This window comes from Acomys minous, assembly GCF_964271855.1.
Source record: "Acomys minous genome assembly, chromosome: 2".
NCBI classification, from domain to species: domain Eukaryota; kingdom Metazoa; phylum Chordata; class Mammalia; order Rodentia; family Muridae; genus Acomys; species Acomys minous.
The window spans coordinates 23735859-23760594 of NC_140484.1; the positions used below are offsets into that span (position 1 = coordinate 23735859).

Sequence of the window (24736 nt, forward strand, 5' to 3'; positions counted from 1 at the left end):
CAGTGTTAAACACTTCATCTAAGGTACAATGGTGAGTAGGGGAGTTTTCAAATAAAAAACTTCCATGCTGCCATTGAAACGGCATCTCCCCCTCTTCCCTGTTGCAAACAGACCTTATAAAGTTAGACTTCATTTCTTATGGTGGGTTTTACCCACAATTCCTCACTCACCTGTGACTGGTTATTGTGGCTCTCTCACCCTCATCACGTTCACCACCATTCTCACTGTCTGCAGCAGTGTTTACTGGCATTTTTCTTGTTCCCACTCTTGGATGTCATTTTTCTGCATGCCCTAATGACTTCCATTGAGGAAGAGACGGTGAGGCAGCATCCCACACACCCGGTTTCCACTTGGCTTTATAGAACCTTCTGATTTAACACACACCGTGGGCTGTGGCATGGTATAGTCTGCACATATCGTTTTCAGGAACTCAGGAGAGCAGACCCTGTTTAGGATTAATGGAGATAAATCACAAAACAAGAAATGTGAAAGATTAACCGGCGTGTTTCTTATTGCTCATGTGAAGTGAGAAACCCTCAAAATGGGAAATCAGAGTGTGAAATGCCATCCGCTAGCTTGAGTTTCTTTAAGGAGTGTGGTCGTGAAAACTAGTTCTGATTCCAAACTGCCTTTTGACCCACATACTCCCTTGGGTTAAAGGACAGAGGTCATCTGAGGGTAATGCTGAGCCCCTGATGCTCCGGCCTGGCCGGCCTTGAATGAGGAATTAGAGACACTGCTTGGTGTTGAAGTGAAATGACATCCCAAAGACGCCGGGGACCGTGCCCTCCTTCTCACAAACGCCAACCTTACTGCTTACTGAGTGCAACAGTGTGCTTTTCACCTTCCTAGATCTCAAAGAGACAGCCAAGGAATTCTTCTCTGTAAAATAGTGCTAATGTTTAATTTGGGATTTGGCTTATTGTATTAGTTGTATCTTGTCATGGGGTCACCACATCTTCACAAGGTTTTCTTGGCATGGAGATTAGGAGTGCGCTCTGTTTGTAGAACAGGGCTATAATGCTGTGTACCCACAAGGCTAAGGGAAGGACAACGTGAGCTAACGTACACATGCTTAGCTCCCTGTTCATGGCCTTCAACAGCTCCTACTGCTCAAAGCAGAAACCTCAAACTTCATATGACTTTTTTTTTTTAGAATTTGTTTTTAAAATTTTATGTACATTGGTGTTTTGACTGCATATATCCATATGAGGGTGTCCGATCCCCTGGAACAGAAGTCACAAACAGTTGTGAGCTGCCATGTGGGTGCTGGAAATTGAACCCAGGTCCTCTGGAGGAGCAGCCAGTGCTCTTACCCACCGAGCCATTTTTCCAGCTCCTCATAATATGAATTTTAAAGATTCTTGGTGATCTGGCTTCACCCCACTCCTCACTCCTTACTCACACCCCACTCTTAAGTGATTTAATTTGAGTGCTCTGCATTGCTCCATTTTTGTGCCTTGACTCATTCTGACCCCTAACTAAAGATCATAGTTTTCCATCCGTCCAGTCCTACCCACCTGCATGATGTCCTATGCCCCTGCATGGTGTCCTACCCCTCCTGCATGGTGGCCTACCTACTCTCCATGGTGTCTTAGCCCCTGTATGGTGTCCTACCCCCCTGCATGGTGTCCTACCCCCCTGCATGGTGTCCTACCCCCCTGCATGGTGTCCTACCCCCCTGCATGGTGTCCTACTCCCCTGCATGGTGTCCTACCCCCCTGCATGATGTCCTACCGCTGCATGGTGTCCTACCCCCCTGCATGGTGTCCTACTCCCCTGCATGGTGTCCTACCCCCCTGCATGGTGTCCTACCCCCCTGCATGGTGTCCTACCCCCCTGCATGGTGTCCTACCCCCCTGCATGATGTCCTACCGCTGCATGGTGTCCTACCCCTCCCTTGGTGCAAGGAAGGAAAACAGTTTCTATTTGCATATTTGGATCACTCTATCTGGACCTTATAGAAATCCCACTGTTTACTTTTGTCTTACTAATTTACATATCATCTCTTTAAGTTCTAAAAGACAGGCCTGAAGCTATTTCACCTTGCATATTCAGTCACCTGGCATTTTGTCTTACCCAGCAGATTTTATGAATGAACAGATTAAAACTGAGAGTTTAGGGTCTTGTGGGAGTCACTGTCCTGTACTTATCTACACTACACTTGTAGAATTATCTTCCTTTGTGGACTGACTAAGGAGTGTGAAATTGCTCTCTAATTAAAGACAATTCCATGAGAACTGAGTCTCACCCAGTTTTAGAAAATGGTGAGCTCATTACCTAGAGAGAGGCCAAGATGACAGCCCTGAATCCTCCAAGTAGAGTTCCAGGGGTGGTGTCTACCTGGATGTGCGCAGGACTGAGTCACTGCTGCTGATGGATTAGTTTGGACTCCAGAATCAATGACCTGGTGTTAAGAATCCTTGAATCCTTTGGTATCCAACTTCCCAATTTGTGTTTGAGTGTAGAATCAGGGTTGCCTTGAATGAAACTTTCCTGTCTTCGAGGCTGGTTCCTCACAAAGCCCTTTCATCTCCGCCACAGCTCACAGGCTTTGCCTGAGCAAGCCCATGTTAGTCACGTCTGCCTTACTCTGATTAAATTATCTGACTCAGATAAGAGGAAAGCTTTTTTTTTTTTTTGATTCACCATTTCAGAGAGTTTCCGTTCATTAAAATGGGGATGGCTCAGGAGATATCTTCCCCAGCGGAGTGTGAGGGTGAAGGCTGTCCACAGTGTGACAGTCCAGAAAACAGAGCAGGTTTGGGACTAGAGGCCCACCCTTGGTGACCCACTCCTTCCAGATAGGTCACATCTCTGGCCTCCAGAGACAATGGCATCAGCTGGGAAACAGGCATTGAAGTGATTCAGACTGTAACTGAGTCTAATGAGCAAACACTCCGGGCTTCTAGTTCACTGTAGTTCACTGTTGGAGAGCCTAGTTGTTGGAAAGGTTTCTCTTCTAGTGAATCAAAGTTTGTGTCTTGGGTTGGCTAGGAGAGGCTCTTGCCGTCAAGCTGCACAGCCTGAGTTTGATACCTGGAACCCACATGGCGGAAGGAGAGAAATGATCCCTTCACCTCTGACCTCTGCATATATGATATGGCATGTGTACACACACACACACACACACACACACACACACACACACACACACAAATTCATAAATACATGCAAAAAATTATTATTATTATTTTTATCACTTTTCTTGTCATCGGTCCTATTTCAGCATTGGAGCCGAGGAGAGGCTTGCTTTCTCTTCCATACCTGACATATACATTGAGGCTTCATAGGTCAAACTCCTCCAGCAACGTTGACAGTGTGTGTGTAACAATCCTTTTGGCTTCTTTTTGAACCCCCTGTTCATTAGCAATCTTTCTAAACTGTAGAGGCAGAATGTACCACGCTTGCCTCTAGTTACGACTGTGTTTACTCCCAGGCACCTTTCTACTGATGCTTTTCAAATATCATCTCACTTAATGTTCTAAACAGCCCAAATGCAGGAAGTTCTTACCACTTTCATTTTATAGATGAGACACCCAAAGCTTATTTAAGACATTCATGGGCTCAAGGTTGTATAGCAGGAAAGAATAAAGTGTACGTGGTGATTTTTCTAAAGCTGACAACTCTCCACCTCATGGATGCACTTACTGTTTAATGACTTAATTGTTAAGAAATCTAATCCTTTAAACGCAGTCTTTAGGCTTGAATTGAGCATGATTCAGAAGGTCCAGTGGCTGAGAGATCGCTCTGCCCTGGCTGGAGGGCCCAGCAGTGTAGTCTGAACAAATGCCAAGTGACACTCTGTCACTCCTCATTGCTAAGTGACTTCCCTGATGGCATGTGGTAGGCTCTCGACGCTCACTAAGCCATTGCAAGTGATTGCTTGCAGCAAATAACTGTCAGGGAACGGCTGGGAGGAGGAGTTCAGGCAGGTGATTTGGTTGAATGGATGGTAAATTACCACAGATTGGCCTCCTTGTCTGTTATAAAATGCTGGTACAGGGTACCCAGCACTGATGCGAAGCAGTGGGCAGTGATGTGCCTTGCAGTGCCCTTTAAGAGGAGGGAGTTTTGTGGGTGAGGTTGCATTTGAAGAAATTCCATGCTTTCTTTGCTCTTGTTTCAATCCCTAAAGGTAGTATTTCAATTGGCCTTCTCACCTAAGCTTTTTATGAAAATCAAATAAACTGAAGGGAGTTTGGTACGATGCCTGTCATTCAGTGAGTCATCACCGGAGTTAACTATTTATTATTGGAGAAGCAGCATTAGATCAGGATCAACTACGGCATCCTGAGGATATCCGGACCTGGGTTCAAACCCAACCTGGTGTAATCCCAATCATTTAATTTCTCTGAGCCTCCAACCATCAGCTGTAGAATGGAGTGGATGAAAACAGATTATTATATGAGCTGATGTTGATATCACACAATCATGTATCTGGGAAACAGTTTATATTAGTTTTTTTTTTCTGATAGGATCACTTATCTTTGAGCTGGGCCTTGGAGGATGAGTAGGATTTGCATGAGAAGCAGAACATGCTAGAGAGAGGATATCAGGCATAAAGTACCCTGGGATAAGAGGTGACTTCACTGGGCCATCTAACCTGCATGAGGAACTCAGTGACAAGAGCTGGGCAGCCTTGGATGCAGGATGAAGGGTCTGGGGTCTAATCTCCCTGGCCACTGCAGCTATGTTGGGGTGTGTTTGAGATCTTGCTCACTTTTCATTGTTCCCCCATTCCTTCTAGTTCTGTGTCATAATCTCAAGTCATCCCATCGTGACCACTGTTAGCCACCTTCGTGACTTCATTGCTTCCTCCCTGGACTTCCTGTTCCCTCTCTTGCACCTCTTTCCTCACCACTCTACAGAGCAGGTGTGAAACAGATCATTTCAAACAAAACAAGCATCTACCTCACCCACTGACATCTTCAATGGCTCCCCGTGGCTAGTAGGACAAGAATGAAGTCCTCACAATTTAAAACCTTCTTCTGCTTGATGTACCTTCTCTTTTACCCTGTAAGCCAGTCAGACTTCTGACAGGAGAAGAGCATCATCAAAGTGGGTGATTACAGGATGGTGGGTAGGACTGGAGAGGGCTCTGCCAAGTGCAGTTCTCTGGGGCTTAATTCAGGGGCTGTTGCTACCTCTAGTGCTGAGGGCAAGTGGAGGAGCCTTGCAGAGGCTGTGGAGCTGCTCTATGGGGAAGATCCTCCTATGGAAGCCATGATCTTGAGTAAAAGGGAGTGGCCGACCCTAGCCATATGTCAAGATGGAATCTGGGGAATAAATCCTTCAATTTTACTTTCCTTCCCACCTTCTGCTCTCCTGCCGTTGACCAAACTCAACCAGAAACTATAGCTTAGAGACACCCATTGACAAAGTCTGTGTGAGTGAGGCCCCCTAGGCGTGAAATACATGGTAAAAATGGAGCATTTGGAGGACTACATGGAAGTCTACAACAGGCCCCTTTCCAAACCACCTTGTATTTCAAGTGCAGCATTTCCTTTGGTCTGGCATACTTGTCCCTTTACCCAGCTGATGCTCTCTTTTCATCTAATTTTAGCCTGAGTATCAACTACCCAACCAAGGAGCCTTCCCTGAGTTTTCTACATTTAGGTCATGTTCCTCAGGACACCCTGTAGTTGTCTTTTGACACATGCATGGAAATTTCATATTAATTAACTGTATAACCAACTGTACTTTTCATGGTATAAGATGACTTTTTAACCCCTGTCCCCCAAAAATCTGTGCCTAAGTTGGGGGTCATTTTATGCGCCAGGTACCCACCTGCAGCTTGCTTCCCCCTTGCTTCATATGTCTAGCGCATATAGTGGGGAGTGCTGTGGCCAATTCCCTGCTCTGTGCTGGGAGTATGAAGCAGGGAAGAGCTAGCTGCACACATCTCCCTGTACCCCCAGGAGGAGAACGTGAGCGTGGATTGGCTCTCCACCAGAAGCTGCCCATTTGACTTGGAGGGTATGAGTCTTTGGGTCGAGTGTAGAGCATACCTTAAAGGGCTGCATAGGGTGTGCATTGGAAGAGGGTAGTCTTATACGGCGAGTATATTCCAGTATATTTTAACTAGAAAAGTTGTGGATCATCTTATATGCCAGAAGTATGGTATTTGCTTAATAATAGTCTTATATTAAGACTAAAAATAATCTCTCTTTTAGAGAACAAAATCAACAACAAGAATAGAGAATGCACATGTGCATATGCTCATAGGTGTGCACGTTCATGTGGAAGCCAGAGGGAAACATTGGATATTATTCTCCAGGTAAGCTTGCCAAGGAGGCTAGGCTGGTTGGCCAATGTGCTCCAGGGATGTACCTGACTGTGTCCCCACAGTTCTGTCACTTTCCATGCATGCTGCTAGCCCTGCCCTTTCCTAGTGATTAAACTCAGGTCTTGATGCTTATAAGGCAAGCACTTTACCAACTGAGATATTTCTTAGTCCTTCCCTCTTCTCTCCTCCTACTTCCTTTCACTTCTCTTTTGAGACAGGGTCTCACTCTGTGCTCCAGATTGGCCCAGAACTAACAACGGTCTCAAATGCATAGCAAGTCTCCTGCGTCAAGCCTCCAAGTGCTGGGATTACAAGCATGGGCCACTGTGGTTGGCTTAGAATCCAGAATATATAAGCTAGCCTCTTCTGAGTGCCTACGATGTTCAGGCACTGTGAGGTGGAAGGGATATGGACACTGGTGATATTTGGTACCTGTCCTCAAGGGTTCATAGTTTAATAAAGGAGACAGTTAAGTAAATAAAGTAAAACCACTGAGTGCTACAAAATCTGTTTTAGTTGTCTAAACAAACTCATCTCTAAAGTACAGAGAAGAGAACAGGGCATTCTGTCTCTGTTACTAGGAAAATGTAGCAATGGACATTTGAGCTGGACCTTGAAGGATGGTAAGGGGAAGGACTTCCCAGGAGAAGGAACAGCAGGCACAAACAGGAGATCATAGCCCAGCAAGGTGAGCACTCATTTGATCTGTGCACTTTCTACAATTAGAGGTGTGCATTCATTACACAGCAGAAGTGTCTGACAGGCTTGAAAGTCAATGGTGGTTTTACACAAACAGCAAGATAAGGGTGCAAATGGAGATGTTGGAAAAAAGAGGAGGAAGGAGATTGGGAGGCTGATGAAGAAAAGGAGAAGGTGGACAACAGACAGAGGCAGTAAAGGGCCACCAGAGGAGGAGAAAGGCTTTCAAAAAAAAATTCCCGATGAGTTATTGCTTAAAGAAACCCAAGTATCCACTGGTCCTTGTCCTGGGGACTGGCTTGTGACCTGAAAACAAATCTGGCATGTCCTAGGACAGCTTGTACTTTTGCTGGGACTCCCAAGTCTGGTTTGTTGGGTTGTTCGCTTGGCACTGCTTTGTGGTACTTTTGAAATAACCCTTCCTCTTGCCTGCCAAACTAGTAGCACACTATCTTTATTTATGATTTTTTTTGGGGGGGTCCTCATTCCTCTCTAGACTGCTTCTCAAAGCATCTTTTGACAGTCAATGTTCTCTCCACTTGCCGACTCCCAGCATTCATGTCAGTTCAATGGCATCTTCTCAGTTATCTGTGAGGCATTGGGAAATACGCATCGAGTTAATAATGCATCCAGTTCACCTGGTGGGCATGTGTTCAGGATAGACCTGATTTCAGGTGCTGGAGATATGCAGATGAATAAGGCATTGACCTTGTTCTCAAGGAGCATACAGTCCAGCAGGGGAGACAAACACAGGACCAACTTTTATCAACGTTGATGCTCCACAAAATGATAAGAAATTCCCTAGGACCTTATGGAAAACACAGAGAAGGTTGTTAGGGTCGGGGAGGGCATGGAGGACTTCCTGCAGAAATGACTTCTAAGATGAACCTCTGAAAAGTGAGTGGAGAAGGGACTCTCCAGGTGGGAACAGTATTTGGACACAGGTGTCAAATCCCATTATGCGACTGCTTGCTAGTTTTGGTAGATTTAGTTTGGGGGTCATTGCTGTTAGATTTTGTGGTCAGCGCTATTTGTTGGTTGTGACCACCCTTGAATGACTTATGGGACAAGATAGACAGCAAGAAGGCCATTCAGTTCAAGTGAGACATGGGGAAGAGCAAGGCAGTAGAAGCAGACAGACTTACAGACAGAATGAATATGGAGAGGCAAGTGACCAACAGACCGCTCATGCTCCACCCTAGTGCAGTGTCCGTGAATGACCAGCTAATGTACACGTGAGGTTGGGTCTTGACCTGGAAAGTTGATTCTGTCCACTTCCTGTGACTCTTTTCACAGTAGTTCAGGGTCCCCTTTGACAGAATGGAATCATGAATGGCTTTGCAGGGCTTTAATGAAGAGTAAATAGAATAAAGGTTGTAAGGACATTACTCGCACAGATGGGGCCAATCACACATAAAATGTTATTGCTCAAGTCCTGACCCCAATTACTACTAATCGAACTTTGCTTTTCTGTTTAGATTTTGCAAAATAATAACCTCTTCCAATATCAACCATGGAGGAGACTTGTTCAGTAAATAGTACTCAAACTTTGAATTTGGGGGTGGGGCGGGGTGGAAGCAAGACAAGAAAAAAAAAGTGATAACGAGTCATCTTCGGTTTTGCATTAAGCAAGAACCTCTTGTTCTTGTTAACATAATGCTAGTGATTTTATTGTTTTATTTTTCTCAGTCTGACTTATTTTTTTTAAAAAAAGATTATCCTTTAGTTATCATGCAAAATAATGGGTTTCATTATTGTCAGAAATAAAATCTGTTAGTCCATTTTCAAAGGTACCTTGAGACAGCTTGGGCCCAACTACAAAAGAATGGAAAATCCTAGACCCCTACTAATGCCTGCCAGTGTAACTGTTGTCCCAACCCAAAAGCCAACCCACAAACTTGAGGTTGAGAGTACAAGTATAGTGTTCCTAATGGCCAAGCTTGCCTGCAAGGTCATGTCTCTGACAGAGATGAACCCACACATGGTTTTTGCTGAGAGAAAGATAAATAATGAAAGATGCAATGAAAACGACGTGTAAGATCGTACTTTTCTAATTACCTGGCAATGAGAAAGGAGGAAGTTACTTGCTTGGGTGGGGTTTAAAAATCTGTTCTCTGCACCCAGTCAGCTGTGCCTGCCACACTGGGCTGACCTCTTACTTTACAAGATCGTAAAATGAACTGTTTTAATGTCACTGCTCTGAGTCTCTGGTACTCTTATTATGAAGCGAAGGTCATTGTTTCTCACAATCATCTCATCTCCATATAAAAGTGTCATTACATTTTTCACTTTCATTATTTCCCCTCTCCCACTCTTCTCCCATCCCCCCACTGCCAGCTGTTTTCCTTTCTTCTAGCTAGTATCCACTTCTGCTTTCTTGTAATATGAATTCCATTGCCGTCTCTTAATTTCCACCTCCCTTAAGGTCTGTTCCCCACTTCTCAGGATCCTCTTTTAGTCTCATGACCCATAAATGTGCATACATAAATACATGGATATGGACACACACATATAATTCAAAATTCAGGTTCCACATATGAGGAGAAGTATGCAGCATTTGTATTTCTGAGTCTAGCTTATTTCGCTTAATATAATGATCTCCAGCTCAATTTATTTTCCTGCAGATATGACTTCATTTTCCTTTGTGGCTACATAAAATTCTACCATATGTATATATTGGATTTTCTTTATCCACTCATCTGTTTATGGACATCTAGCTGGTTTTGTTTCTTGGATATTGTGAATAGTGCATCAACAAACATGAATGTGTGGATGTCTCTGTGATATATTGACTTAGAGGTTTTGGGGTAAATGCCCAATAATAATAATACCATTTAATTTGAAATGAACATTATATCCTGGCAGGGTGGTGCATGCCTGTAATCCCAGCACTTGGGAGGAGGAGACAGAAGGACCAGAAATTCAAGGTCATTCTCAGCTGTATGACAAATTCTAGGCCAGTGGTTCTCAACCTATGGATTTCAACCACTTCGGGGTTGAGTGACCCTTTCACAGGGGTCACCTAAGACCATCAGAAACCACAGATATTTACATTATGACTCATAAAAGTAGCATAATTACAGTTATGAAGTAGAAAAAAATTTTTATGGTTGGGGGTCACCACCACATGAGGCATTGTATTAAAGGGTCACAGTGTTAGGAAGGTTGAAAACCACTCTTCTAGGCCAACATGGGATAGTTGATGCTCTGTCTTAGAAAGCTAAATAAATAAGTAAGGCAAAGTAGAGCAAATATGACCTATATTATAATTATATTATATTATAGCTAGCAGTGATATCATTAGGTGTGTAAGAGGATGTAGCATGCTGGATAGATAATCTGCTCTTACTTTGTGAATTTTCTTCCCTCTGTTCTTTTTCAGAATGAAAATATTTTTCAACCACCAATTGTCTGAGTTCTAAAACTTCAATAGTAGGTGGCTGGAAAGATGGCTTAGGGGTTAAGAGCACTATCTGTTCTTCCAGAGGTCTTGAGTTCAATTCTCAGCAACTGCAAGGTGGTTCACAACCATCTATACTGGGTTCTGATGCCCTCTTCTGGCATGCAGGTGTCTATGAAAGCAGAGAATTCATACATAAAATAAATAAATCTAAAAATAATAAAAATAAAAAACCAACCTCAATAATGCACAGGAAAACCAAACCAAATGCTATTTTGCTCAGCAGCAGCACTTTTGACTACATGTTTTGACTAACCTGTTTTGATTGGGGAAGTGAGGGCATTTGGAAGCACTTACCTCTCTCTTGGTGGCTCTCAAATCATCCTAACTTTTCTAAGTGGTTTAAAAGTTTAATAGTTGCAGCAGGGTGTGGTGGTGCAATACTTGGGAGGCAGAGCCAGGCAGATCACTGTGAGTTCCAGGCCAGCCTCGTCTACATAATGAGTTCCAGGCCAGCCAAGGGCAATGTGGAAAGATTTGTCTCAGAACAACAACAACAACAACAACAACAACAACAACAACAACAACAGCTTAACAGCTGCTCATTAAAAAAAAAAAGCCAATAGTTAGCTAATGGATTGCAAACAACACCTGGAGGAAAGTTGGCTTTGAGGAGTGTTTTTGAAGTTTTGGGTGACATTCTAGAAGATTTGCTCAATTTTAAACAAAATATTAAAGCCCTACTGCAAATAATTGACTGTGTGGTATTTGGAAAGTTGCTTGCCTCCTCCAGGCTCCCGAGCTGGAAGTTTCCATCACATCCTTGGTGTGCAGCAGCCAGCGGAAACAGTTCTCTGACACAGGGCTCTGGCCTAGACTAGATCTGCTTTTTCTTCTTAAGCTTTATGTCCCAATTCTAGTTACAAAGAATGGAACACAGAGCACGGAATACCACTTGGAGCAAGTAATTATCAGCAATTCTGTTTGGCCTTGGGAGCAGGGTGATGTGAGTCATTTGTGAGTATGAGGGGACAGCTAGTTAGGCAAGGAGGTTAATTTTGTTACATTTAAAGGAAGTGTTGTGGTACCTTACAAGTGGGCGGCTCACTTCTGCTGAAGGTGTTTTGAAACGCTTCCTATAGCCAAAGTTCATAGCTAAACGCAGACATCCCATAATAGAATAGAAAACTGTATACTGGGCCATATGGGCCTGGTAAATAAAGCAGCCTGGTTACGCAGGCAGCTGCTACGTCTCATGAGCTACTCATATTTAAAGCAAAGTAGCAGAATTAGATGTCACAGGACATAAAGACTTAAAGAAGTATGTGACTAAACCAAAGGTGTGACTAGCTGCCTAGACCCGGTAAGGACAGCGTAGGCAGCATTGGCCCACACAGCACGGAGAGCCAATCAGGCAGGAAGGGGTGTGTCTGACTCAGACGGGAGGAAACGGAGCTACATTGCCGCTCCTCCCAGACCAAGCAGATCCAGCCTTTGCTCTAACACTTCTTTTAACCTTTAGAAAACATGGTTATGAGTTTCACAAATATGTCTCCGTTTCAAACGTATCATGTACATTGACCATATTAACTCCCATACTCTCTCCTTTCTACCTATCTTAAAACTGTTTTCATTCACTATATTTTTGTTTTTGCTTTTTTTCTGAGAAAGGGTTTCCTCTGTGTAGCCTTGGCTGTCCTGGACTCACTTTTGTAGACCAGGCTGGCGTCGAACTCACAGAGATCCACCTGCCTCTGCCTCCCGAGTGGTGGGATTAAAGGCGTGCGCCACCTGCCCAGCTTTCATTCACTTTTTTTTTTATCATGTTTTCCACTTTCCTCAGCTCCCCCCGGGCCCTCTCCATCTCCCTTCCCCTTCAACTTTATGTCTTTCTCTCTCTCTCTCTTTCAAAAACCAAAAACCAAAACAAAACACCATATAAAAACAGAACAAAAATCAAAACAAACAAACAAACAAAAACCCAAATAACACACACACACACACACACACACACACATACACACAAAGAAAAATCGAGTTCTTTTTGTGTGGCCAACTACTCCTGAGCATAGGGTCTTCTCTGGAGCGTGGCTGATTGACCTGTGACACTCCATTGGAGAAAACTAATCTTCCTTTTGCCAGTGGGCATCAACTATAAATAGCTTCTTGGTTAGGTTATGTGTGGTGGTTTGAATGAAAATGAGAATGACAGGCTCATATATTTCAAAGTCTAGTTCCTAGTTGGTGGACTATTTAGGAAGGATTAGTGGGTGTGGCCTTTTGGAGGAGGTGTGTCTCTAGGAGTGGACTTGGTGGTTTTAAAAGGTCATGTCTTGCACTCTCTACCTGCAGCTTGCAGATCAGACGTGAACTCTTGACCACTGCTTCTGCACCATGCCTGCCTGCTACCATGCTCCCTGCCATGATGGTCATGGATTGGTCCTCTGGAGGCAGGGACCCATATAAATGCCTTGTTTTATAAGTAGTAGTGCAGTAACTAAGACAGGGTTTGGCCCCAAGTCCATTTCACTCTCTCGGTGCTGGGGCCTCATCTGGGCTGGAACCTGTGAAGGCCCTGTTCGTGCTGTCATCATCTCTCTGAGTTCATACGTGTGTCAGTCCTGTTATGTCTGGAAGACACTGTTTACTTGGTGCCATACATCTCCTCTGACTCTTAAAATCTTTCTTTCTCCTCTTCCACATGTATCCCTGAGCCTTGCGGGGAGAGGTTTGGTGAAGACATACTTTTTAGGACTGTGTTCCAAAGACTCTTACTCTTCACACTGTCCAGTTGTGGTGCTCAGTGTTTCTTCCCATTTATTGCAGGAGTGCCTGAGGGAGGCACTTACCTGGGAAATTATTTTCTTCTTTTCTGGTTTTTTTTTTTTTTTTTTTTGAGACAGGGCCTCACTATGCAACCCTAGCTGTCCTGGAACTCACTATGTAGACCAGGCTGGCTTTAATTCAGAGAGATTTGCCTGCCTTTGCGTCCTTAGTGCTGGTATTAAAGGTGTGTGCCTTCCACACCTGGCTGCAACTTTGTCTAAAAGGAAGAGACAATTTAATTACAGATTTTAAAATAATTATAACCATTAGAGTATGTGTGAGTGTGTGTGTGTGTGTGTGTGTGTGTGTGTGTGTGTGTGTGTGTGTGTGTGTGAACCTGAACTGAATGAGGGTTGCTTGAATGAATACAGGTGGATGATTATTTCTAGGCCACAAACAACTTAATGGTGGCTACACCATTGAAGAAAACAACAACAAAAAAATCCCTCTCCCATCCAATACTTTCCCCTTTGTTCCAAAGTTATGAGTTAAAGTAGAAAATCTCCAAATCACCAACATGGCAGTGCCCAGGGTGGGTGAGGCCAGGCCAGCAGTATCAAACTCATGTTGAAGCTTGTCCCCATGTAATGGTATTGAGATGTGTCAGGACCTTTGAGAGGTTAAACCTGATGGCAGGTGACTGGGTCATGACTGCTTTCCGAAGGGACTGATGCTAAGCTGATCTCCAGAAGCAGAGTAGATTTCCCAAGAAGGCATTAGTTCTTGGCAGAGCTGGTTATAAAAGAGAGGAGTTTATCCCTCTGTCCCCCTTCATCTTTTGTCCTCCCTCGCTGTATGTCTTGTCCCCTGTGCATGCTCCTGCTCTCTGATCTCAAGTACGCTCCTCCACAGGACACCCTCTGCTGTGTTGTAATGCAGTTCAAAGTCGGCCTTTGCCGGAGCCCTCTGCCACGCTGTTTGAGCTTGCTGGCCACCAGAACTCAGAGGCAAGTGAATTTCTTTTCTTTGATGCATTACCCATCATCTGGCAATTTGTTAGAGCAACATAGAACAGACTAGGACTTTCCTACTGGCATGTGTTAGTTATATATGGTGTTACACCATCTTTAGGCCCCTCTCCACAGAGAATGAAAGCCACTTACTGCACACATCTTTCTAATCCCCGCTCCGAGGCTGGTCAGCTGCCCTCGTGTTGAGTAATCCATCTCCCTCTCTCCTTATTAGAAATGCTCTCCTGAAGCATACAGTAAATCCTGACATGAAAGCCTGTCTATGTATGTATCCCTTCCTCTCACGGATAACTCTGCATTTGTGTACCGATGTTGATTTTTGTAAAAGTCTATAGCACAATTTAAGCTGATAGAGCTAAAATACTTTCTTCTTATTCTTTTTCAGAATATTATTTGTTCTCACTTTGATTTTTCTTTTGATGCTTCCTGTGAATCCAGTTCCATTTTGGCTGATTTCTGTTCCTTTCCCTGCACGGTCCCTTCCTCTCTTTCATCTTCCAGGTAGTCACATTAAAGCCTTTAAAGGGCTGGCAAGATGTCTCAGTGGGTAAAAGCGCTTGCTGCCAGGCTCACCGTCACCCTTCAGTGAATACAGAGACATCACAGCAGTTAGGATATGCCACCGTCAAGAGGGGTGAACGGCCCCTTCCCAGATTGTACTTTATTCATTGCTTGCCTCATTTTGTAGCACTCAGATGTCCATTTTGCTCAAGATAAATCCAAGAGACTAAGAACAAAAACAAAAACAAAACAAAAACAAACAAACAAACAAAAACCCTCATGTTATTTTGTTGGCAGTGTGTGCCTATAGTCTTAGCTACTTGGGGGACTGAGGCAGAGGATTGGCTGAGTGCTAGAGTTTGGGGCTATCGTGAGCTAAGTTTCTGGGGCTTGTTGGTCATCAGTGACCTCCAGGTTTAGTAAGAGGCCCTGTCTCAACAAAAAAGGTGGTGGTGGGGGCCTGAGGAAGACATTCAACATTTACACACACACACACACACACACACACACACGCACGCACGCATGCACGCACGCGCGTGCGCACAGACATGAACATGTACACACATACCTAATATACACATGTGCAAGCAGGCTTATGCATATACACATAGAAAGAAAGAAAGAAACAAAGAAAGAAAGAAGAAAAAGAAAATGAGTTGGTAACTGCGGGATCCCAGGGTGAGGTTCCCACAAGCACAATGCAGCTTTCTGATGGTGTATTGAACTAATGGCTGGACAGCCCCACTTGTGCAAACTACACAGTCCCTCATTCTTGAGGTACCTTTTGAGTTTAAAATCAAATAAAGTCTAGAATATTCTCAAGGCCAGTGGCTTGTGACTCCTAGTAACCCCCAGCATGGTGCTGAACACACTGCACCAATTAAAAAGGCCCGGCTGATAGATTTATTATGTGAAGACGAGCAAGACAAAGCAGCGTTTGAGTGCTGCCAAACCACACTTGGAGAAAGCCCACAAATAATAAAATTCTTCATAACTCCTGGTTTAATCCTTCTTCATTGACGCAATACCCAACTAAAAAACACTGACTCCTTTCCAGTCCCTCTAATCCTGTAACGAAAGGCAGTAAAAACCAGCTAGGAGCTTGAAGGGGAGGCCCAGATCACCAAGCGGACAGGTTACCATGACTTCTCTCAGGAAAGAGTGCTGTTTTCTGGAAAAATTTCCCTTGAAGTTGAAACAGAAAGTTGCGTTGACAACATTAGTCAACACCAGGGGGCGGGAGAGAAAGCAGAGACTTAGAGAGGGTGGTGGGAGGGAACCATGGAAGTGTATGTAAAAAGCTTCCAATGCCCAGCACGGAGGCACTCCATGTCATCTGAATCTGAGAGCTTGAAAATCTTTTCAAATTTATTCCTTAATTACAGAAACCTTCTGTGTTTATTGTGAAAAACCAAAACACAAAGCAAACAAACAAACAAACAAGCAACCCAAAAGCTACAGAGAAGCAAAACAAAAACAAAAACATTTTACCTCTGTCGGCATTCCCAAATAAGAACTAACATTTCGGCTGAGACTATTCAATGTCCTAGTCCTGCACAACTTTGCCCCCTCAGGAGAATCATAGCACATTCTTTTTTTTTTTTTTTTTGAGACAGGGTTTCTCTGTGTACCCTTGGCTGTCCTGGACTCACTTTGTAGACCAGGCTGGCCTTGAACTCACAGAGATCCGCCTGCCTCTGCCTCCCGAGTGCTGGGATTAAAGGCGTGCGCCACCACGCCCGACTCACATTCTTGTTATAGTGTGCTGTTGCCTGGCTTTAGCTGGTAATATCCCCTCTTAACCTCAACATGTGGCTTGTGTAGAGAGAAAGCCTGCACAGGATTCTGGTTTTGCCTCGGACCTAACCAGTCTTCGGCAAGCAGCTTCTTCAGGATTTAGATTTCTCAACTGTGAAATAGAAAGCTTCTGACGCCAGCCACGCACAAAGCCCCCTTATCCCTACTCTTCTAACTAACTAAAGGAAGACAGAATGAGGCAGACAGGAGTTACCAATCCTGCATCTCGCCGGTTCTGATCCCAGCTCTGCTTGGAAGGTCCTGGCCAGGTGTATTGATCTCCTAGTGGCTTTCCTTTCTCTAGGACGGTATTTGTGACAGGCAGCGCCGCCAGGATGATGTGAGTATTAACAATGCAGATGTTTGGCACGTGATAAGACTCTTCGAACGGTGGCTGGGATCACTATTTCACTCAGGGGCTAACTTTGCCGAGGTGAGACTAGAAACAGCACAGGAGAATCATGAACTCCCTTGAGATCTAACGTGGGTTGAGCACACTGGACACTGCTAATAAATAAAATGAAATAAATGCATTTCACCTATTCCTCAGAACAGAGTTATCATCTCAGTGCCGCACATCAGGAAACTGAGGCTAGAACTTTCCTGGGTTCGGGTGAGGATTAAACCCCAAACACTGTGGCCTTTCATGTGGTTTTGGCTGACTGGAGACAGGCAACAAGACCTGCCACTACTCAGATGCTTTATTTCAGAAATAAAGCCCAAGGGCTAGCAAGACGGTCCAGTGGTTAAGAGCACTTGCTCTTGCAGAGGACCAGGGTTTGCTTCCCAGCACCCACATGGTGGCTCACATGTAATTCCAGGGGAGCTGACATCCACTTCTGACCTCTGAGGGTACTACATGCATGTGGTATGCATACGCACGCACGGGTAAGGATGCTCATCTGTATAAAAGAAAAATAAATCTTTTAAAAATGTCCAGTTATTTTCCCTTATGATGTTCAGCATGCATTTTTTTTTTAAAAAAAATAATTTTGTTTTTACTTACTGTGTGTTTTTGTGTTTGTATGTGTACATGTGTGCAGGCCCTGCAGGAGCCAAAGGAGGGTGGCATATCCCCCGAAACTGGAGTTACAAGGTGAGTGCAAGTTCTTCATCTGGGTGCTGGGGACTGACCTCTGGGCATCTGAAAGAACAGCAAGGCATTCTTAACCCGTGAGCACGGGTTTCTTGTTCTCCACTCCACTGTAACAATTCTCGTGTTTGACAGTTAAATGACACAGACTTTTTTTTGCACATTCTAATTGGCTTCTAGACAACCACACAGAGCTAGGCTTTATAAAAACAATTTGTACATATATGCAGATAACAAAAACTAGTGAAAAAAAAAAAGAGGCCATGATTTTTCAAAGAGAACAGGGAGAGAGGTATATAGGGGCATTTGCAGGGAGAAAATGATGTAATTAAAATATCAAAGAAAGAACAAATTTTACTTGATTAATAAGCTTGTAGTTCTTAGTTGCACAGCTGATTTGATCCCTCAAGTTTCAAAATAAAATAAGGAAACCGCAAATGAAAGCAGCTGGCTTGGGAGGGTCGTGAAGTGAACTGTCGATTCTTGCCTCCTGCGTGAGGATGTCAGAACTCTGTTCAGGGATTTGGGCTGCCTGATGTGTCTGATAGCAAGGAGCAAGGTCAGTAACTTTATTTGGCCTATAGTTTTCTCTTCCAAGAAGAAAACCGAAGAGATCAACATACAAAGTGTCTGTTTGCTTATTCAGAAGGCAGGGTCTCGCTAGGCTGTCCAGACTGGCCCTCTGCCTCTGTCTTAGGAGAGAAGAGATCACAGATCACAGGGTCACCTTGTTTCTTGGCCTCACGTGTTTTCTTAACATTTGAGAGGCTGTGTGGTGTTGTTTGTGGAGAAAGGAACGTCAGCCAACTTCTTTCTGCTTGGACCAAGGTGTTTGAACACGCAAAGCAAGGAGCCACAACTTTCTGAGCTCAGATTCAACTTTGCACAGACCGATGCACTTCCACATAAGATCCCGCCAGGCTCGCACAGCTGGGAGAGGCCAGCTGCTTGTCTGTGGCCGTGCGCTACGTGCTGTGCGCGCGGTTCCAGGACAGCAGCTGGGTTCCGCTGGCCCAGGGCTCCCCTACACTGCGCCGGCCTTCCAGCACGCTCCGGTCACAGCCAGCCCCGCGGCGATCACGTTCAGGGGACAGGGGCTCGTGCCCCAGCTGCGAGCTGGTTGGCCCGGCCATCAGGCCGCTGATTGGTCCGAGAAACCTGCTCACGTGGTCCGGCTCTGATAAGCTGCCTCCCGGGCCTCTGCCGATCAGTCGGCGGGCTGGACCGCGGCGCTGCATCCGCTAGGTGCTGTGAGCGAAGTTGCTCTGGGTGCGGCTGTCGCGGTCGCCGCTGCCTCTCGACCCAATGAGCTGCACCAGGTAGGTTCAGTGCAACTCCACGCCCTAACCGAGGGGAGCCTGCAGCTGGGGGACGTTGGGGGCTTCTGTGTTTTGTGCTGTTTTTGTCTTGTCTGCAGATAGAGACCTTCCAGGTTGATGGCTAACTTGAATCGTCCCAAAGGGGCCTTGAAGGGGTGGAGTTCGGGTGGTATTTCTTAGCGCCTGTTTTGGGAATCAGTATCTCAATGCAGAAGCTGCCTTAGTGAGTCAGCTTTAGCTGAGATTTCCTTCCTGAAGTGACTCTGTTGCCTTTGCGTTAAAAAAACCAAGCACTTGGGGACAGTTTACTTTGCACCCTGACATTGCTGGTGAGGTAGCTTAGGCTGAGGCAGAAGTTACTGGACGATTTTGCATTCATTTGTTTTTCCCCACTTGTCTTCTAGTTTGTCATAGAACGAGACATAGAATGACAGCAAATTATCATTTTAAACTCTTGGCAGGGACTTAGGATTCCATGGAATTGCCCAATGCCAAAACTTTCTATAAATGCAGAAGTGAAAAAAAAAAAAAACCTAGCTACCCCCCAAACAAAAAACAAAAAACCAAGACAAAACCAAACAACAGCTCAGTCAACCAAGCAACCAAGAATATCCCATGAAAATCTGTTGCTTCTCCACTTGTGACTTAGTTGAAGAATTCTCCCTCCCCAAATCCTCCTGCCCGTTAATGGTTGTTAGACAAACACACTTTGAGCTTGTGTTGCTGTACGTTTGTAATCCTCTCAGAAAAGCCCTAGAGCTATCAAAGTGAGTCCTGCATGCATTCTTTGCGTCCACTCTGCCTGCTGTTCCAGAGTATCTATGTGATCAAAATATGTTACATACACGTATAAACTGTCACAGAAAAATGACACTTACTATATTTCAAGTTTCTTTTACCTGTAAGGGCTGAAATTGGAGAAGAAAATCCTAATTCCATAAATGTTGCAATCCAGTGTAAGGGCAAGGGAAAGGAAGGCCAGAAAAAAGTCGTAGTGGCTGAGTCTTGGTTTGATACTATTGTTCTTGTCTTTCTACTTGTAAATACCAGTTGCCCAAACAGTAGGAATGACCAAAGGAACACAGACCAATAGACTGTGTAATTCTGTCATACAAAGATAATTAAAATTTTAGTGTTTTTTCCCCTATAAAGTTTGTCAGTTTAAATTCCCATATCTATATGTATTTTGAACATGTTAAGTTTCAGGTTATCAGTTTTTAAACATACAGTTTATGTTGTACATATAATGTACGCAGCAGGTTACAAGACAGAGATAAAGTAAGGTAGTTATTATTGGAGAGAATTGAACATGCCTATTATCTGAGCAGCCAGCCTTTCCATTTACACTTGGCCTTGTCGTGGGCATCTCTTTATATGAAATGCATGTTATTTAAAGTTTCTCCTTTAGTATGTGAGCTGTTGGCGGGTGTTGCAATTGGTCGTTTGTGAGAAATGAGGATGAACTTGATGAAATGCAAAAGTCTTTCTGGCCTCACCTCCTTTCACTCTTAAGAACTACATGGGATTTTAAAAATCGCTTCGCTGATCTCTTTTCAAGTGGGTTACTTCTCTAGAGAAGTAAAACCCGATTCAAGAGCCAAAATGAGACGCAGAAGCTAGAAAAAGCAAAGAGGGTCGGCCTGGGGCTGTGACGATGGAAGACCCTGTCTGGCCAGTACTTAAAGCATCAGGGGAAGACTTAAGACCGCATTTACCTTGTCGGCTCCACGCTGCAAAGCTCCACTGTAGCGCTTCTAAGTCCAGGAATCTGAATTTTTTCCCCCTAAAGAAACTCCTTAGCTCATGTTGACCCGACAAGTTTGAGAAGCACTGGTCCAGAGCAGAGCACATAGTCCTTAAAAGCTGTGTCAGACCTTATCAGACCCAACCCTCTTATTTCTCAGATGGGGAAACTGACAGTCTCTGAGTGTTTCAGGCCTTTTACCCGTGTTCGCCAGCCTGCCAGGCACAGAGCTAGCCTGCAGATCCAGTCACCCGACTGTTCTTCTCTCTGTGTGATGGCACCTCCCTGATAACTGCGCTGGCTGTAGACAGGGGAAGACCGCCCCAGCCCTTGGTGATCACCGCTCTTCTGTTTTTCCATTCCAGAATGATCCATGTGCTGGACCCACGGCCTCTGACAAGCTCAGTCATGCCGGTGGATGTGGCCATGAGGATTTGCCTGGCTCATTCGCCACCTCTGAAGAGTTTCCTGGGCCCTTACAGTGACTTTCAACGAAGAAATTTTGTGAATAAATTGAAGCCCCTGAAACCATGTCTCAACATCAAGCAGGAAGCCAAATCGCAGAATGAATGGAAGCGCCCGCGTGACCAAGCCAAGAAGCGGGTTGTGTTCGCCGACTCCAAGGGGCTGTCCCTCACTGCTATCCACGTCTTCTCTGACCTCCCAGAAGAACCTGCGTGGGACCTGCAGTTTGACCTCTTGGACCTTAACGATATCTCTTCCAGCTTAAAACTTCACGAGGAGAAAAACTTGGTCTTCGACTTCCCCCAGCCTTCAAGCGACTACTTAAGCTTCCGAGACCGCTTCCAGAAGAACTTTGTCTGCCTGGAGAACTGCTCTTTGCAAGATCGAACAGTGACTGGGACGGTCAAAGTGAAGAACGTGAGCTTTGAGAAGAAGGTTCGGGTCCGCATCACCTTTGACACCTGGAAAACCTACAGAGATGTGGACTGTGTATACATGAAGAATGTTTACAGCAGCTCAGACAGCGACACCTTCTCCTTTTCCGTCGACTTACCCCGCGTCATTCCAACTGAGGAGAAGATTGAGTTCTGCATCTCTTACCACGCTAACGGGAGGGTCTTCTGGGACAACAACCAGGGTCAGAATTATCGAATTGTCCATGTACAGTGGAAACCCGATGGAGTGCAGACACAGGTGGCACCCCGAGACTGTGCATTCCAACAGGTGCCTCCTAAGACTGAGCTAGAACCCACGGTCTTTGGAAGCCCGAGGCTTGCTAGTGGCCTCTTCCCGGAGTGGCAGAGTTGGGGGAGAGTGGAGAACTTGGCCTCTTACCGATGAGTTAGGCAGTCTATAGACTGGCTTTGTCTGATCATAATCCTCATACGATTCTAGGTCTGTATTGCTCCATGTTAGGAAGTCTTAGTTACTTTCCATCAGTAGATTTAGGTATGAGCTGCCAGGGCCTGGCTATAGGAAATACAGCCACTTGAGAATTTAGTGTTGGGGGTGTCGATGAGGGTGATACCGCCCCGCCTTGTTCTGGAGGATCAAGCAACAGCTTGGGAACTGGTTTTATACAAGCCACACCTTTTTTTGGGGGTGCGTTTTAACACTTCCCTCTCACTTCACTAGCTTTCACTTTGGACAAGGAAAGGGTTGAGGACAGTTGATGGTGATGGAACGCTGTGGAAAGGGCATGAGGAATGTGAAATGTATACGCTAAGGGCCCCAAGACAAGTCAGAGAAGGAGCAGGGGCCCGGATGGTTAACCGTTGGTGGGAAAGCACAGAGTTAACTTGTGTTTCAAAGAGGGTCTCCCTGGTTTCTCCTGAGGAAATAACTCAAAGAGGGGAAAGAGAACCATTCTGTGCCTTCTTGCATAGAAAAAGAAAGGCTGTTGTTGGGTGGTACTGGGAGAAGAGGAGCTATAGTTCTGAAGAATCAAGATCTTGAGGGCTGGAGGTGTGGCTCAGTGGGTAGGGCACCTGCCTTGCATGCCTGAAGCCCTAGGTTCCAGGCTCAGCACCGTAAAACTGGGGGTGCCAGTGCATGCCTCTAACCCAAGGACGTTACAGTGGAGGCAGGAGGATCAGAAATTCAAGGTTATCCTTGGCACGTAGAAAGGTGGAGGCCAGTCTGGGCTATACGAGACTCTGTCTCAGAGGAAACGACAACAAAAAGATCTTAAATGAATCCTTTCAGTTTAAACATGGTCCGCCACAAACCATGTTTTGGGGGGGGAGTGTTTAAGCAAATCCAGCTTTGCATTCTTAATCGGACAAGTGACTTTGTGATTAAGGCATCGTTCTTGGGTTCTTGGTACAGAAGCTGCCTAGCATCAGGCATGCTGTCACCAGTGACTAGCAGTATGTAAGGGACTCCACGTCATGTCAAAGATAGCTCTTTCAGTGCCTTGATTAAACCAGAACACTGTAGCTGTTTAAACCGGTTACCTGAATGGCCATCTAATAACTCACGATTTTTTTTTTTTGGCCTTATTTGAAGGTCCATTCGCTGGTGTTCTCCTGAAATATCGCTGTTTCATCAGGAGCGCTGCCAGTGTACACAACTCACATCCTTCATATTGAAGGCGACTCATCTTTCTGCCACACTTTTCCAATGTGATGTTTGGAGCGGGGGCTGACACTAGAGTCTCAGTGCAAGAATCCAGTACCTTGCACACGAAAGTATCGGTCTATCTCATGCCTAATTCTGTCTTGCTGTTTTAATTTCAAGTCAAAATGCTTTTTTTTTTTTTTAAAACAATGTAGATATGACTTATTCTGAATGTGAACTGTTGTGTGTGTGTGTGCGCATAAATCCATTCTGTGGGATCTTGAGGACACGTGTCCTGGGATGTTTGCTGTTATCACTGTCCTTTGAGGGGGTGTTAGAGTGCAGTGAATTGGAACATATGTGATCTGCCATGCTGGAAAAACTCCACTCTGACAGTGTCTGCGGTTTGGCTAGCATCCATACGTTCTCTGCTGTAAATATCGACATTGTCCCTTATAAGCCTCTTACTTTAATAAATGTGCTTGGTGTAAGACCCGAGAGTGTTTTCTTTTCCCAAAGCATAGCCAGTTAAGTCAGAAAGTTAGCAACTAAAGCTCTAGGCTCTCCTGTTTTGTAGTGACCAACCAGAGCTGGCTTGGGCCAGGAAGTGGATTCACCTGACAGCTGGAGCTTGGTCCAGGGACCAGTTAGCTGTGAGCTGCTGTAACTGTCCCTGTCCGTGGTTACTTCTCTTCTTACATGCTCCCTGCTGGGTCAGGCTTATCTTGCACGCTATCTGTCACTTTTACAGCGGGGGAGGGGATGATGCAGAACATGTGGGAATCGCTCTTACTTTTTTTGAGCTCTAATACCTTCCTGAGGGTGAAGCTCGGAAGTGCAGAGAAGACTCCAGGAAGGGCCATGGGTTAGTTAGCTTTGGGCTGAAGGGGAGGCACAGCTCTTTAGGGTGAGTCAACAGGCCCATGAACCTAAGCTGCTTTTCCAATTTTGCCCAAACTTTTCATAAAAATCCTCACATTGTATCTTTATTGAAAAAAATTATTCAATACATTTTGATGTTTTCTCCATCCCAGAAAAGCCTTTCTTTATAAAACAAACAAACAGAGAGAAACATCCCCTCATACAAAATGGAAATTAAAATAAACAGGCAAGAGACCCATAAGACAAAAATGCTCAAGCAAAGCAAAATGAGACAAAAAGTCTACAAAAATACCATTGAAGTGTGTGTGTGTGTGTGTGTGTGTGTGTGTGTGTGTGTGTGTGTGTGTGTGTTAGCCCTACTCCTTGGCATGGGGCCTGCCCTGGAGTGTAGCTAATATACCCAGTGACAGGCCACTGGAGAAAACTGAGTTTCTCTTAGTCAGAGGATATTAATTGCAGATACCTTCTTGGTTAGGAGTGGGAGCCCCTGTCCACCCCCCTCTCTTAGTGCTGGGACACATCTGGCTTGCACCTGTGGAGGCCTTGTGTGTGTGCCACCACAGTCAGCATCTGGAAGACATCATCTCCTTGGTGCCATCCATCCCCTTTGGCTCTTACAATCTTTTTTCCTCCTCTTCTGCATAGGTCCCTGAGCCCCCAGAGGAGAGCTTTGATGAAGATGTCCTGTTTCA

The 24736-nt window shown here is 44.9% G+C and overlaps 1 protein-coding gene across 2 annotated transcripts; it reads left to right on the top strand.

The window, feature by feature from the left end:
- The first annotated feature begins 18744 nt into the window (after window positions 1-18744).
- On the top strand, window positions 18745-23653 carry PPP1R3C (protein phosphatase 1 regulatory subunit 3C). 2 transcript variants are annotated; one of them, XR_014775824.1, is made up of 3 exons: window positions 18745-18895; window positions 21005-21998; window positions 23112-23653. XR_014775824.1 is itself a non-coding variant. In XM_084763978.1 (2 exons), exons 1-2 carry the CDS (start codon window positions 18882-18884, stop codon window positions 21942-21944), a joined length of 954 nt encoding a protein of 317 aa, XP_084620104.1. In that variant the 5' UTR covers window positions 18745-18881; the 3' UTR covers window positions 21945-23653. The 2 variants fall into 2 exon arrangements, 1 of the variants encoding a protein (XP_084620104.1); XM_084763978.1 differs by having other exon boundaries at window positions 21005-23653.
- Window positions 23654-24736: the final 1083 nt, after the last annotated feature.